General features: G+C 45.3%; 1 protein-coding gene across 1 annotated transcript in view; it reads right to left on the minus strand.

The window, feature by feature from the left end:
* Positions 1 to 10,201, minus strand: part of ELOA (elongin A) — a 13,428-nt gene extending 3,227 nt beyond the window's left edge. The window contains exons 1-7 of the mRNA XM_007459176.1: positions 10,058 to 10,201; positions 5,205 to 5,261; positions 4,316 to 4,422; positions 2,599 to 3,781; positions 2,113 to 2,227; positions 926 to 1,081; positions 724 to 821 (exon numbers count right to left, since the gene is read on the minus strand). Coding sequence (XP_007459238.1) covers positions 724 to 821; positions 926 to 1,081; positions 2,113 to 2,227; positions 2,599 to 3,781; positions 4,316 to 4,422; positions 5,205 to 5,261; positions 10,058 to 10,132 — 1,791 coding nt within the window. The 5' untranslated portion in view covers positions 10,133 to 10,201. The remainder of the gene's footprint in view (positions 1 to 723; positions 822 to 925; positions 1,082 to 2,112; positions 2,228 to 2,598; positions 3,782 to 4,315; positions 4,423 to 5,204; positions 5,262 to 10,057) is intronic.
* Between the last annotated feature and the right edge of the window lie 5,238 nt (positions 10,202 to 15,439).

The following is a 15,439-nucleotide window of genomic DNA, read 5'->3' on the forward strand; positions in this document are numbered from 1 at the left end:
TGCTCCGCAATGGGAGAGGCCACAACAGGGAGAGGCCCGCGTACCGCAAAAAAAAAAAAAAGAATGTTAAGTGTGAGGCACTATACTAGCTGCTTTGGGGGGTTGTGGGGCTAGGAGAGAAGGCAACACAAAAATTAGTTTAAGATCAGTCTTTTCCTTTAGAAAATCAGTGCAGGGTAGGAACTGGGATGAAGTCAAATCCAGGCATTTCCCCATCACTACACTGAACTGCAACGGCCAGGGGCCACTTAAGAAGGATATGTCATAGATCCTTTGAATTAGAGACAGCTAATGCAATCAGATGAGCATCTCCAGCATTAGGAGGATTTGGGGATAGATCTGTTTGTCTCTAGGAGACACCCAGCCAATCTTATATTCACCAGACACCTGAGTGTCAACAAGTAGCTCTGTCCCTGCCCTGGATCCCAAGGGCTGTGCTGCTAGAATTCCCCCTTGACCTCTGTAACTAGGCAAGCTCAAGGGAAGTGTGGGAAATGATCCCCTTCTCCCACCTTTCAATCCCATCTTGATTCTAGCCCAAGAGGCCTACTTAAGATGCCAGGAGCAGGTGCTAAAAACCTGCCTGTTTAAAGGCCCATAGACAAACCCAGAACAGTGATCCGACCACCACCTGCCAATCACCGTGGCAGATTCAGAGACAAAGCTACTTCTGGAGATGCAAGGCAGCACACTGCCCTCTTCCCATCCAAACAGGATACTCACGTGATTGTACTCCTCTATGCGATATAACTGATCAGGTGTACACCTCTCCAAAACAGGTTCAAGAAGAGAATATGGGACGCCTCCCACTTCAAAGATTGCTGCAGACAATCAAAGGGAAAAAGCACTGAGTAGCGGCCAAGTCACCTGGTGTCCCAGTGCCACAACAGCGTGCTGAAGAGCAAGAGAGAAGCATGTGACTTACAGTCAATGTTGTTTTTAAGCACCCGGATGCACTGCTCGTGCAAGGTCATCATTTTGGGGAGATAGGCACACTTGGAACCAGAATAGACCTGCATCTTGGAATTCATTCTTCGTCCGGTGAATCCAGCTTCTTCCTCTTCCTGGGATGAGGAGAGTGCTGTAGGGCAAGAAAACAGGAGTGTAAGTTATAAAAGGCACTGAGCAATACAGTGAAAACCCTCCTTCCACCCCATTCCCCAGCCTCCCAGTTTCCTTTCTCAAAGACAACCAATGCTACCAGTTTCTTGTGTCCTTCCAGAGAGTCAATGCAAAAATAAACTAACATTTATTTTATTCCTTTTTAACCAATCAATAACATACTATAACCATTCTGTCACTTACATTTTAGAAATCCCATCAGTACATAGATTTTCTACTTCTTTTTTTAAACGGCTGCACTGTGTGGATGAACCATGATCCATCCGTTAGTCTCTTGCTAAGGGACACCTATGTGGCATCTAATTCTTTTGCTATTAAAACTAGCCTTTATTTATTTATTTATTTTTTGGCTGCATTTGGGCCTCCGTTGCTGCGCGGGGGCTTTCTCTAGGTGCGGCGAGTGGGGGCTACTCTTCGTTGTGGTGCGCAGGCTTCTCATTGCAGTGGCTTCTCGTGTTGCGGAGCATGGGCTCTTGGCACATGGGTTTCAGTAGTTGTGGCACACGGGCTTAGTTGCTCCGCGGCATGTGGGATCTTCCCGGACCAGGGATCGAACTTGTGACCCCTGCACTGGCAGGCGGATTCTTAACCACTGCACCACCAGGGAAGTCCCTAGCCTTTCTTTAAGCCCCTATGGAATGTACAGAGTAAAAGGCTGCTGGTAATAGCAGCAGCTAAGATTTAGCAAACACTATGTGTAAAAACCCAGAGCTCAGAGCTTTACCAGCATTATCACTTTCAATCCACCTCATAGGCAGATACCATTATTACTCCCATTCACAGAATATGAAACTGAAGTCCAAGGAAATTAAGTTGTTACCCAAGTTCATGTAACTTGTAGTAAAAGCCAGAGCTGGGATTCAAACCCAAGCCATCCAACTCCAGAACCTGTGCTCTTAGGAAATGCACCAAAATCTGATGACAGACCATGAATGAATTTTTAAAACCATTTTCTCCATTAAAAAAAGAAAAAAAGACAAAGAAAATTACCTTTTCGCTTTGGTTGGAAGGCAGATATCAGTTCAAGGGAAGGAAGGGGGCGGTAATTGGCCTGTATCACAGGTAATGGAAGGTCTGGTAACACTGGCAGCACATCGCTGGGGACCTGCAGAGAAGAGACCAGTGACTGGAGAGCCTCTTTCTACAAGCACAGCTCTTTCCCACAGTCGACGCCCAGCAGTGTTGACGTGGCAGATAACTTCACAGGCATATCCAGTCTGCAGGAGGGGCGGCAGCTGTGCCTGACACCACCTAAGTCAGGAGATACGGAGAGATGGGCCCGGCACAATGGGATGCCTCAGAAAATACTTTTCTTGGGTTCTACTGACCCTGGTGGCCAGAGAGGCCGGGAGGAAATTACTTCAAACTGAAATTCAACAGGCCACGGGAAAGCCAGCCCAGACAAACAGTGGTGGGGTCGTCCCGGGAGCTCTGCCGGCCCAGGTGCTCTGGCTGGGAGGGGGCCACAGGGGTTACCTTTTTCAGCTTGGCTGAATGGGATCCAGCTGGCGGAAGCTTCTCTGACTTGTTTTCGTTCACCTTAGGTAATTTCTGAACTGAGTCCAAGTTTTTACTAGTGCTTTTTGAATCATGTTTTTTAAATCCTTTTTCTCCAGGAGTCGTGGTTGAAGTTTTCACAATCTTTTTCTTTTTCTTCCGGGGCTGGTCATAGCTGAGGTATGACTCAAAAGACATGGTGGGCTGCTCGAATTCATCATCCATATCTGCCTCCTCAGCTTTAAGGAAGGAGCCCACTGACTTTCTATCTAAATGAGAAGGTTTTACTTTTCCTTCTTGAGCCTTTAGGTTGTTAGAAACCTCTTTTGCCTTGGGCAACAGGTCTCCTGCCCCCTTGCCTATGTCTAAGCTTTCTACACTCTGCTTGTTTTTGTCTGATTTGGTTTTCTCTGGGTCTCTGTATTTTGGCTTTTTAAGGTGGTTGTCTGATGCCACCTCCAAGGGGGGTAGAAGCTTCTTGGTGCTGCCCTCTTTTTCCTTCTCTTTCTTGACACCACTAGAGGGCGCTTTCTCCTTTGTACTGTCCCCTGAGGGTGGCCTCCGCCGGTTTTCCTCTTTGGAGATGGCCTTGTGTGATTTTTCTCTGCTCAAAGAGGACTTCTCATCTCCTTTGGAATTCACCGGACGTTTTTCTTTATGGGAAGATCTGTGCTCCTTGCTCTGACTCACGACCTCTTTCCCTTGGGCTTCACCCAGGTGTCGTTCTTGACTGACCCCCAGTCTGTCCTGAAAGGCATTACTGTGGCCTTTGCCAGGCTTCTGGTGTGAAACAAAGGGCTCGTGGTCCTCCTCCAGGGATCTGTAATGGTCCACAGACATCTGATGAGGGCTGGCGGATGACAGTGGGGACTGAACATGGCCGTAGTCGGAAGATTCGTGGTCTGAAGAGTAAACTGGAGAAGCTCTGTGGTACCTCTTTCTCTCGTCTCTCCTCTCATGACTGTGAGATACTTTGTGAGGTCGCTCAAGCTCCGAGAGTTTTCTGTGTTTTTTCTGCCTGTTATCAGGACTACAGGACTGGCTACCGGAGGCTCTCCAGCTCCCTGGGTAGTCCCCCTCCCCCTCCCCCTCCTTAAGGGCATCCCTGGGGCGCTTTCGAGAATTGCTCTTCTCAAAGTCCTGTTCATCAGGCTCAGTGTTTCTAAAATAAAAGAAAAAGCAGATGAAGCAGGTATAAATCTCAGGGTAATCCTTGTTCAGAGGACAACATCACAGGACCTGAACTCACAAAAGGGATGAAGAGTTTACAGAGTTAGAAACAAGGTCTTGGGAAGAAGGTAAATGGGTTCTGCTCAAAGATACTCAGCTAAGGTTTAAAACTGGGAAAGTCCAAATATTCAATAAATGGGAAATGACGAGTTTAACTACAGGACACAAAGAAGATCAAACATCTTGGGAAGTGAAAATACTTAAAAAGCTTTTCAACACAGGGAAATATTTAACTTGTTACATTAAAAAAGAGCTGTAATTTACATCAGTTTATTCACAACTATATAAAAATGCCTTTTCAGAACAGGTTAGGAAGAAACATTCCAAAACGTCAATAATGCTTATCTCTGGATGGTTGAATTAAGAAATTTTTATTCTTATTTCTATTTTTAAATGTTTTCTAGTATTCTATAATGATCATGGATTATTTCTTTGAATTGAGGCAGAATTGAGGAACTTTTCTTACCGTTCCACAGGAACCAGCTTCTTCCACTGGGCCACTAGGTCCTTGGCAAAGCTTCCGACATGCTCATGTTTTCGCAAGCTATTTACCGTTTTCCCAACCCCGGTCTCCTACAAAATTGACAAAGGAATTGTTCCAGGGTTGTAGAACTAGGCTCACAATTTTCTAAAGAAATAAGACCTCCTACTTTTCAACAAACCAATACTTCCTTCCAAAAAACATACCTTGCAAGTCTCAGTACAAACTTACTTTGTGTCTGTGCCCCAAACCTCTAATGATACAGAGTAGCAAAGTGCACCAGATTCAGAAGAGGAAAACACTAAATTAAAACACTTCTAGAACTTTAGCAATAATAACAAGAGTGATCATGGCAGGTGTTAGGCACTGAGCTAAGAGCACTGCGTAGAGTGCCTGAATTAATACTTACATGATAACTGTGAGGTTAGGACCTGCCCCATTTTACAAAGAAGGAACAGCCTAAAGTCACAAACTTGGATTTGAATCCAGGACTAGATGCCAATGTTCTTTTAATTTTTAGAAAAAAAACTGAGATAAAATTCACTATTTTAACCATTTTAAAGTGTACAGTTCAGTGGTTTCCAGAATACTCACAATACTACACAACCATCACCACTAATTCCAGAACATTTTCATCACCCTAAAAAGAAACGCTGTTCCTCCCAATTCCCCCCCATCCCTGGCAATCACTACTCTAACATTCTATCTATGGATTTGCCTATTCTGGACATTTCATATAAATAAAACCATACAATATGTGGCCTTGTGTCTGGTTTCTTTCACTTCTAAAGCCCATGCTCTTACTATATAATCTCTCTGGTCAGGAAGGGGAGGGGATATAGCTATATAACATCTAAAATTACACAGTTCTTACCGCAAGAATGTCTACTGTAATAGGCAAGGTGGAGAGTTTCTTCAGATATTTCAATAGCTGCAGAGAATAAAATAAACATTAATTTCTATAAAATCATAATCATTCACTGGAACAAATAAGAATAATATCCAGTGGTTAAGTACTTACACTGCTCTGTAGTATACAGTATGGTTGTTATCCTTATTTTACAAGTGTGAAAACAGACTCGAAGAAGTTAAGGTACTTGCCCCAGGATGCAAGTAGGGCAGGATTCACTTAGGTCTGCGGCTTTAGATTGTGTGCTTTCAGCCACTATGCTACACCAAGGGGAAATAAAACGTAGAGAAGAGAATCAAACCTATCGGCTCTAAGAAAAGTAATCAACAACTATCTTTCTGCCCAGTTTTGAGAGAGACTTTCTGAGAAAGGAGCCAACTTTAGGAAATTACTCATGCACCCGGCATAGAGGAAAGTAAAAAGGAGAAGAGGTCTCTACAGGAAAAGGGTATCATGTTTCCAGAAAAAGTGTGTTTAACAGAACTGGGTTTTTTCGATGTAAGTGGGAAGCCAACACCAATTTCAAGCTGCTAGAATCAGAGCTTTGCCGTTGCAAATGGTGAACACAAAATGTCTGGGTAGATTAGAGAAGCAATCTGGGTTTGGTCACATTTCTTTTCTGTATTCTCTTGAGCTGGCTCAAAATCAGATAGCAGAGCTGTTAAGACAGAGTTCCAGAGTCAGAGACAGGCTTCAGTCTGGCCCTGCCACTTCCTTGCGGGGTGATCTTGTGCAAGTCACTAACCTCTCTGAACCTCAGTTACTTCATCTGCAAAACAGGAACTGGATCCTATCTGTACTTCACAAGCTGTGAGGATTTAGAGAGACAAACCATGTGCAGTCTTTAGCCATAGTGCCTGGAATGCTGTACAAGCTTAATACATGCTTCGTATTAATCATTTCATTCATCAACTGACCATTCTTTAAACGGCTGCCCTTGATCCTATACCAGATGTTCCCCAGCCAATTCCTACTTGCTCCACTTCTACCCTACGCCATCCTCTAGGAAATATTTATCTATATATAAATATACCTATCTTTCGAGGAGTGCTGAAAAGTACAAGTAGTTCAAAATAGATTAACTGTGACTACCTTTATATTTAAATATCTGATAACAAGATCTGTTCTTTTCCTATGTGTAGCCCAGGCTACAATTAGTATGCTATATTGCTACTAGGTGGAGTAGCAAGTATGTTTTTCTGGTCATTCTACTTCAATAATTACTGAACCTGGTTGCTAGGCAGAGCAACTGGATCACACGTGATAATCTTGTTTTGACTGCGAACATATGAGAAGCCAAGTGGTGTATCTAAGGAGTTTCACCTTCATAGATGAGTGAAAATTATTCTCCACTTCGAATTCGATCACTACCACCATCCAACTCAGGACAAAGTATATGTGTATTTCTTGTCATCAAAGCTATGGGTGCAAAGATGAATGCCAATTCCTTTCCTTAAAGGAAAATTTAGAATCATTGAAAAGGTTAAAGACAGGTTGTCTCCTCTAATGCCATTCCCTGGAAGGCATTTATATACTATTTACTGTACACTGGCTACTATGCTAACGTCCTTACATGTGTTACCTCATTTCATCCTCATTAACCAACTCTATAAAATGGATATTATGTTCCCCATTTTACAAATATTAAAACTGAGCCCAGTGAGGTTAGGTAACTTGCCTAACAAGCGAGTAGGTCAAGTGTGTTTACCACAGCATGTACTACAAAGCCAGGAGAAATAACCAACATAAAGACACTGTCCTTAGAAGACCGGAAAAGGAAATGGAGCAGTAGTTCATGTGCCTCTTAGCACACTCGACACAAAGCAGAAGAACCCCCCCTTAGTGTTACGTTGTCAGACAGTTTAGAGTCCACAGAGGAAAGAAGGTCACCACCAGGACAGAGTCGCAGGACCTCTACAAAGGCCACATATAAGAATGGGGCCACGGCTTCCCTGGTGGCGCAGCGGTTGAGAGTCCGCCTGCCGATGCAGGGGACACGGGTTCATGCCCCAGTGCGGGAAGATCCCACATGCCGTGGAGCGGCTGGGCCCGTGAGCCACGGCCGCTGAGCCTGCGCGTCCGGAGCCTGTGCTCTGCAGCCGGAGAGGCCACAACAGTGAGAGGCCCGTGTACTGCAAAAAAAAAAAAAAAAAAAAGAATGGGGCCAGAAGTCACTGAAGGTGTGTTCATCTCAAAGCCTAGCACTAATTGGAAGCATAAACGCTGCCTTTCTGCTTCGTTTTGGGTTAGGAGGGACGACTTAAAAGCAGATGAACCTAAAACCCTAGAGATATTCAAACCAATTTAGCCCGACATAAGAGAAAAAGGGCTTCAGAGCCCCTCTATTTTCAATAATGTTCAAAAAAGAACAAAGCGTTAAAATGATAAAGCACTTTGGGTATCCTCAGGTAGGTGGAAACTTGCTATTATCAAACCTAGGGACCTATTGTAGTTTGCAAGAACTGATGACAAGTCATTGAGAAATGTCAAACATTTGCACAGTCCATGCTTAAGAATCTCAGTTAGCCTCTGCACACTACTTGATCACAAAGAGCTAAAGATGATCGTAATGTCGCCCTCGTTCTCCACTTGCCTTCAAACTGTGTTCTTCATAGTTTCCACGCTCAAACTGTAACACAGGACAGGTAACTTTACCAGCCATGAAAATTGTTTCTACTTAAATAGTAGGAACCAAGTGACCCTGGTTTGCCTGATACCTTTTTCCCCACGTAAGCCTAGATCATAGATGGGCTTAAAGTGAAAAGAAGGGTTACAGTTAAACACCTATGTTTAATACGAGGAAATCTATGAATATAGGTGTGGAATCAACCGTTTGGCTAATAATGGTTTGAAATCAAGATTTAGTTGTAAGTTCAGTACTTGCTATATAATCATCTTGCAATTCAAGAACAACCTGTGGGAGCTTGTTGGGTTAACAGAAGGTTGAGAAGGCCAGTGCACCAGCTTGCAGTTTTCCCTCTGCATTAGCTCATTTGTGAATGCCAACTATTGTGCCCTTTGCAAAAATGATCTTCATAATGCAAAGTCAGAAGCTCAGGGTGAGTTTCTATCTGGGAAGAGAAAGCCCAGATACTCACAATCACTAATAGTTCAAATAGGATGTGAAGTTAAACAAACCTTTTCTTAATCTGAAATTTTATGCACATCAACTACTGGAAAAGCTGCTTCAAAATTTAAATTCTAGTGGGAAAATGACTGTAGACACTACACGGTGCATTTTTTTTTAACCTGATGGAACACCAAATTGGGGAGATGGGGGCGATTTACATCATATTGCTCTAGGGTTTTAAAAAAAATCAGTCACAAACCTACAGTGTTTGGGAAAACAAGCTAGTACTCGGAAATAATGAGCATTTATTAGATGCCCACAAAGGGTTACTGTAAAAAGAAACTTGTAAATATGTCCACTAGGTACTGAAGCCATTATAGGAAATATAACACAAAACAAGTGAAAGCACTTCGGTTTTCACAGACTTAAAGCTAAAATGTCCTGAAGAAGTGGATCTTTGAGCTAGGTATGCATGAGGAGAGTTAAACAGCGGTCTGATAGTGAGATGCGTTGAGCAGCCTTTAGAAACGGAGGGAAAAAACCTCAACTATGACAGGCCAAGAAGAGGTGAAGAGAAAGGGGCCCTTCAAGAAAAATTGTAAAGAGTGGAGATTAACATCTACTGAGCACTTCTGCCTTTTGGTTCTGTCCTGGGAAGAAGCAGGTGAGGAAACTGGCTTAGCAAGGAACATCCCTAATGTCCATGGCTGGCAAATAAATTAGAACTCAAATCTCCTCACCACTTTATTTCGACTGCCTCCCTGGATTATTTCCTCTTCAAAAGCCACTCTGGGGTTCAGAGATCCAACTCTTACAACACTGTACACTCCAGCTATAATGCTGACAGAGAATGTCAAACACCTTGAGTGTTTTCATCAATGTATTTCAATTAAAAAAAAAAACTCTAGCATCCACGGGACACTCTCCCAGACACCAAGAAGCTGGATGGAAGAAAAGTCGCAGAGAGAGAAGAATGCATTTAACTTAAGAGAACAGTTAAGGGGGAAAAAAACTAGCTGAGTGCAATTAAAAATGGTTGCCCATCACTCGCAGCAGCCAGAAACAGTAGCTCTTAACTTTCTATCAAGGCCAGAAGGAAATCTAGCTGCAACTTCTAAGCCTTGTTTTTTTTTCTTTCCATTTACAACCTAAGTTTTTAGTTAGGGTGACGTGAGGTTTATTTTGTTTTGAAAGAGATTTACTGAGAAAGCGAAAAGGTCCACGCTCTAATAATCAAGCCAAAGCAATAAAAACGTCTTAAAGACGCAGGACCACACACCGAGCCTAGACTCCATCAAGCACAGGCAGAACCACCTCCTTCTCCCAACAAACATCAAAAGACACTAAGAAATCAGAAACATTTCGCAAGGTGAGGAATGGAGCGGGCAGGAGTTAACTCCGGGCGAGCTCTCCCGACAGGAAACAGCTGGCCCGGGACGCCGGGGGAGGGCTCCGGGAGCCCCGCCGACACGCGGTGTCCGCCCGGAGCCCGCGGGCGCCCGGCCCGGGAGGCAGGGAGGCCGGGCCCGCAGAGGCGCGCCACCCGCCGTGCGGGGTCCCACCGCGTGGGTAGCGGCCAAGGGCCACTAACTTCCCGATCGCAGGCCGCAGACCGGCGGGGCCGCGCTCCGGGTCTGAGCGCCCACGGCCCCGGCCGCTCGGAAAGGAGCCGCACCGGGGTCCGCGACCGTTACGGGGCCGCGCCGCGCCCAACGCCCGGCCCTCTCCGCGCTGTCCGCTCGCTCACCTTCTTCGGGTCCGGGTTCGCGGCCAGGCGCGGCTGCAGCTTCTCCACAACTTGGAGCGCCGACTCCGCCGCCATCGCTGTCACTGGCGCGGCCTCCTCGCCGGAACTGGGCTCGCGTCGCGTCCTCTGGCTGCAGCTCCGCCCTCCGTGCCTCCCCCGCGGGGACGGAAGCGCGACTGGTCCCTTCCGGGCCTCGGCGAAGTGGGGTGTAGGGGCCGCGGGCTGTGGGGGGCGGGCGGGCCGGCCGGCTGCAGGCCCCGCCCCCACGGCCTGTGGTTGTGGGGGTCCGGTCCTCTGCGCCCTCCCGGAGCCGCGTGCGCCGGGAACTGGAGCAGCTTGGCCCGAGCGCGTCGGCTTCGCACTGGTCGCCGCTGGGCAGCCTCGCTTCAGGTCCTCGTAGTGCGGAGCCACGGCCTGGAAAACCACTCCGGTGTCCAGCCAAGGCAGGATGAGACCACTGCGCCGGACCTTGCCTTTATAAATCCTAGCCCGCCCCCTTGAGCTGTGAGCCACGCCCCAAATAACACCTGTGTGTGGTTCCAGGGTGGGTTTGCGGCTCAGGAAATCAGGGATTAACGCTAGTGACCACCCTTGATTGGGGGCACTAAGCCCAGTGGTTGAGCTAAGTTTCACTCTCAGTACAACCCAATGAAACGAGAAATATTATCCCCATGTTACAGATGAGGAAACTGAAGTTCAGGGAGACTAAATTAACTTGCATGTGGTCATGTAACAGGAGAGAAGAGAAGCTGGAATGTGAATCTAAACAGTCCAGGTCCACTGTGACCGCACATCTCTGAACAGGTCAAGGATTTGAGGCCCAGAGAGTGAAAGTGATTTGTCAAAAGTCAAACAGTTTAGCTACAAGAGGTAATAGCCCGTGTCTCACTTTCCCCAAAACACAGTGTCTGGTACAGAGGTACCAAATAAATACTTCTTGAATGAATGAATGAATAAATGAATGAGTGGCTATTTCCTCTAAATCATTAGGGCCTCAATCAGACAAGCCCAAGACACCATCCTTGAGGGCCCTTGCCCTCATCCTAGAAGCACTAAATTTTACTATTAATAAAGTATTATTACTACTAAAAAAAAAAAAGCTACTAAACAGTTGAAAATTGGTTTAAAATACCAGCATTGATTACATCTTGTTTGATTAGATCATATCGGATTACACACTAATCTGATCACCATCAACAATTTGGCAGTGTACTGAGCCTGACCTCCCACCCAATGTGGGAAAGCCCAGCGGCTCTTCAGGTCTTGGCTCTGGGAAAGGTAAAAGAAATAATATAAATTGTTTCTTCAAATGAGCTTTCATTCACTCAGTAAATTGAGAAGCCCCCCCCCCCCACTGTGTTCCCACCCCCTCTGCTTGGTGCCCTTTCCTCTGCAACTAACACTTTTCAGGGTGTAAATTGTCAATTTATTCTTCTGTCTTCTCACTGAGCTGTTTATTTATCAAGTGCAGTGACTGACCTGTCCAACTTTATTTTATTTTTTGGCTGCACAGTGTGGCTTGTGGAATCTTAGTTCCCTGACCAGGGATGGAACCGAGGCCTCCGCAGTGAAAGCGCTGAGCCTTAACCACTGGACTGCCAGGGAATTCCCTGACCCGTCCAACTTTAAATCTCTGTTGCCCAGCACAATCCAGTCCATATAATCAGCATTGGATAAAAAGTCCATAAAGATTAATAATCACCCATTCAGTGCTCTAAGACTCAATCATGGGATGTAATGGAAAACACATCAAACTGGTGTGAGGAGACTTGGATTCTAGTCCTGGCCCTAGAATCTCCCTCTCCTGCACAGCAAATGCTTTTAAATTTACATTTTCAATACCTTCCATTTTGAAAATGTAACATTGGTGTAATGGAAAAATGGGCCCATTCCTGATGCAGAGCTGCTGACTAACTGACCTGGCATACACTTAGGCCACATGGAACACTTTGTGCAAGTTACCCAGGGAGATCTCAACAACCGGAATGAAAAGAAACAATGTATGCTGCTGGGGGGTATGCACCCCATCCCTACCCCATCTATGCCAGCCTGAGGCAGGGTTACCTGCAAAGTAAAGAACTTTTACACTTGAATATTTGTCTATGTCTCAGATTAGTTAATTATGTCATATGTGTCATTCTGATTAAAAAGAAAGTTTTTAACCAATTCTAAAAGTGATACTCTGTATCACTTTTAGTGATACTCTGTTCACTGGGGGATTACCATCTATCTAACCCTTGGTTTATGCAAGGATTTTCAACAACAGAATGAGTTCCCTAAAGTCTGAGGCTGTTTCGATCCACCTTGGATCAGCAACACCTAGCACACAGGTGATATTCCATAAAGGTTTCTTGAAAACTGAACTAATTATTATTCAACTTAAGGCCAGTCTAGAGTGTCATCTGAAAACCTGAGGGGGTTAGCACTATACAGCCCCTTGTGAGAGGACTTAAAAGACCCATCTTTTAAAACAACAACAAAACATGTTCAGAAGGCATGTTTAAGGCTATCCTGCCCAAAAATGGGCAGGGAGGCTCGCTCTCTTCTGCTATGCACACTTTTTGCAACAAATATGTTCCACCTTTATAATGAAAACAACTTAAAGGCATTTTAATTTTGGAAAAGAGCAATCCCAAGCTGGTTGGCACTAGAGTCATTTAAAACACTGAAAGACACGGGGGGGGGGGGGGACAAACAAAAACAAAACAAACAAAACAAAGAACCAACCACTTTGTCTTTGATAGCAGAAAGGGGCCCTTGCCTTTCATGGAATGGTCAAGTGGAATTCTGTGGGCTGGACAGTGTGCTGGGTGAGGAATACTGGTGGGTGAAGGGCTTCCCCCTTGGACCTCGCCTGGCCTGGGCTCTGCCACTCCTCTCTCTAACCAAGTGGGCGGCATCTGAGGTTTGTTGGGTGGTGCATTTAAAGGACACAGGATTGCAGCTCAGTGACAACCTGAGCTCCAATCCCCACCTCTACCAATGTTGGCTGTGGTCAAGTTACTTAAACTGGCTGAAATTGTTTCTTTATAGATTTCTTGTGAAGTTTATTAATACGTTATATTAAGTAACTGACATACAGTAGGTTTTTTTTTGTTTTTGGGGGGTTTTTTTGCGGTGTGTGGGCCTCTCACTGTTGTGGCCTCTCCGTTGCGGAGCACAGGCTCTGGACGCGCAGGCTCAGTGCTCTGCGGCACGAGGGATCTTCCTGGACCGGGGCACGAACCCATGTCCCCTGCATCAGCAGGCAGACTCTCAACCACTGCGCCACCAGGGAAGCCCAGGTATTTTTTTTTAAAGAACAAATTATTAGAGAAAATTCATTGCCTTGGTAAAAAGAATATTATGTTCTGCTGTAAAGGAGAATATAAAACCATCTGGGCAGTTTCGTTCTGCACAGCTGTAGCCACTGTTCTCTTCCCCAATGGGCTCATTTTTCTGAATTGACTACATTCATCTTTGTTTCACATACTTCAAACATGTTCAGTTGGTGGTTATTTTACTTAGGGATGGCATCTTTATGAGTTTCACAGGCTGGATTTGCCCTCCTCAAATGTGGTAATGCAAGCAGAGACTGCCAGCTCCAAGGAATGGTGTCTGAGATTCAAAGTCCGCACCTTTCATAGACTTGCCTTGAAGTTCAGTTAAACTCTCTACTAACTAGTTAGGGATATCAGGCCTAGAAACCTCCTGAGGCCCTTTGTCTTAAGAGGGCAGACTGAAGCATTCTGTAGTGCCCATGGAGAGCAGTCCACTGAGAATCTGTATTTATGGGGCCGGGGCAGGGATGGGGGTGGGGGGGGAGCTACTATAAAAATAAAGAAGTATGGGGCTTCCCTGGTGGTGCAGTGGTTGAGAGTCCACCTGCCGATGCAGGGGACACGGGTTCATGCCCCAGTCCGGGAAGATCCCACATGCCGCGGAGCGGCTGGGCCCGTGAGCCATGGCCGCGGAGCCTGCGCGTCCGGAGCCTGTGCTCCGCAACGGGAGAGGCCGCAACGGTGAGAGGCCCGCGTACCAAAATAAATAAATAAATAAATAATAAAATAAATAAAGACGTATCAAGGATATACTTTGATACTACGAATTTATATAAATTGTATCCAGGTAGTAACCTAACCACCATCCCTTAGCTCTTTACCTTGTTTCATTTTTGTTATAACATCTGTTACAATTTGAAACTGCCTTATTTAGTGGTTCATGTTTTTATAGTCTCTTCCCCCTCTGTGAGCTCCATGAGGCATCACTGTGGCTAAAACTACCTAGAACATAGTAGGCACTCAATATTGACTGAGTTGAATGAAAGGTCTACCTCACGGAATTATTGTTTGGATTTAATGAGGTCACATGTGAACATACCTGGCAAAGTGCTATCAACCAACAATGTTATCTTCATTAATCCTCACCATCCATTTTACAGATAAGGAAATTGATGCTTTGGAAACTTAAGGGACACCATGCCCTCAGCTCCAGAAACTGAGAGTGTGGTTGTGGTCTTTGCTGAGAATGCCCTTAGAGGTTAGATGTTAGAAAAAGTGCGAGCTAAATAAAAGCAGCTTGCCTGGCACACATAGGGCCGGACAGTAAAGAGAAAAAACAGAGAAGACAGAGGGAGAAGGAGGAGAGATTGATTGATTGGATTAAGTCTGGATCTATTAAATTTTCACCCCCACTATCAGCAAAGGTTTAGGAACCCTCTGAGTTTGGGTGTCCATAGGTTACAAATTCTCAAAGGGGTCCGTGTCTCCCTCATCTCTTTGGGAAAACCAACCAACCAACCAACCACTGGGTTAAGCAGAGAAGATTAAGAAGGCAGCACCACCACTGAGGTGGGAAGAACTGCTGCTTGTTGAGTGCCTTATAGGTGGCCCAGCTCTGGGCTACCTTTATATGTTATTTCTCCACCTTCCAACAATCTCATGAGGCATTTTAAGGATGGAGAACCCAAGGCTCAGAGAGGTGAAGCAACCAGCTCAAACGTGGTAAATGACAAACCCCAAAACATGAACCAAGGTCTGCTCAGCTCGGAAGCCCACACTGGCTTGCACTCCAAACGTGAACACCTGGGTGCTGGTCACCTCTCCTCCTTCCCTGGCTCATTGCTTGACGTTGGTGAGGCCTGCTTCCTCATCTGTTAACCGAGGAGGCCTGATGTATCAAAGCAATGATAACAATAACAATGGTGGTAACACTACTACCAATTCTTGGCACTTACAATGTGCCACACATTATGCTAAGCAATTTGCATTAACTATCAACTGTACCTAAAAGCAATCTTGCAATATAGATATCATATAATCTCCATTTCACAGATGAGGAAACTGAGGATTTGTGACCTACCTAAAGTCACAGAACTTGTAAGCAGCACAGCCAGGAGTCAAA

Source organism: Lipotes vexillifer, unplaced genomic scaffold (assembly GCF_000442215.2).
Source record: "Lipotes vexillifer unplaced genomic scaffold, Lipotes_vexillifer_v1.1 scaffold496, whole genome shotgun sequence".
Classification (NCBI taxonomy): domain Eukaryota; kingdom Metazoa; phylum Chordata; class Mammalia; order Artiodactyla; family Lipotidae; genus Lipotes; species Lipotes vexillifer.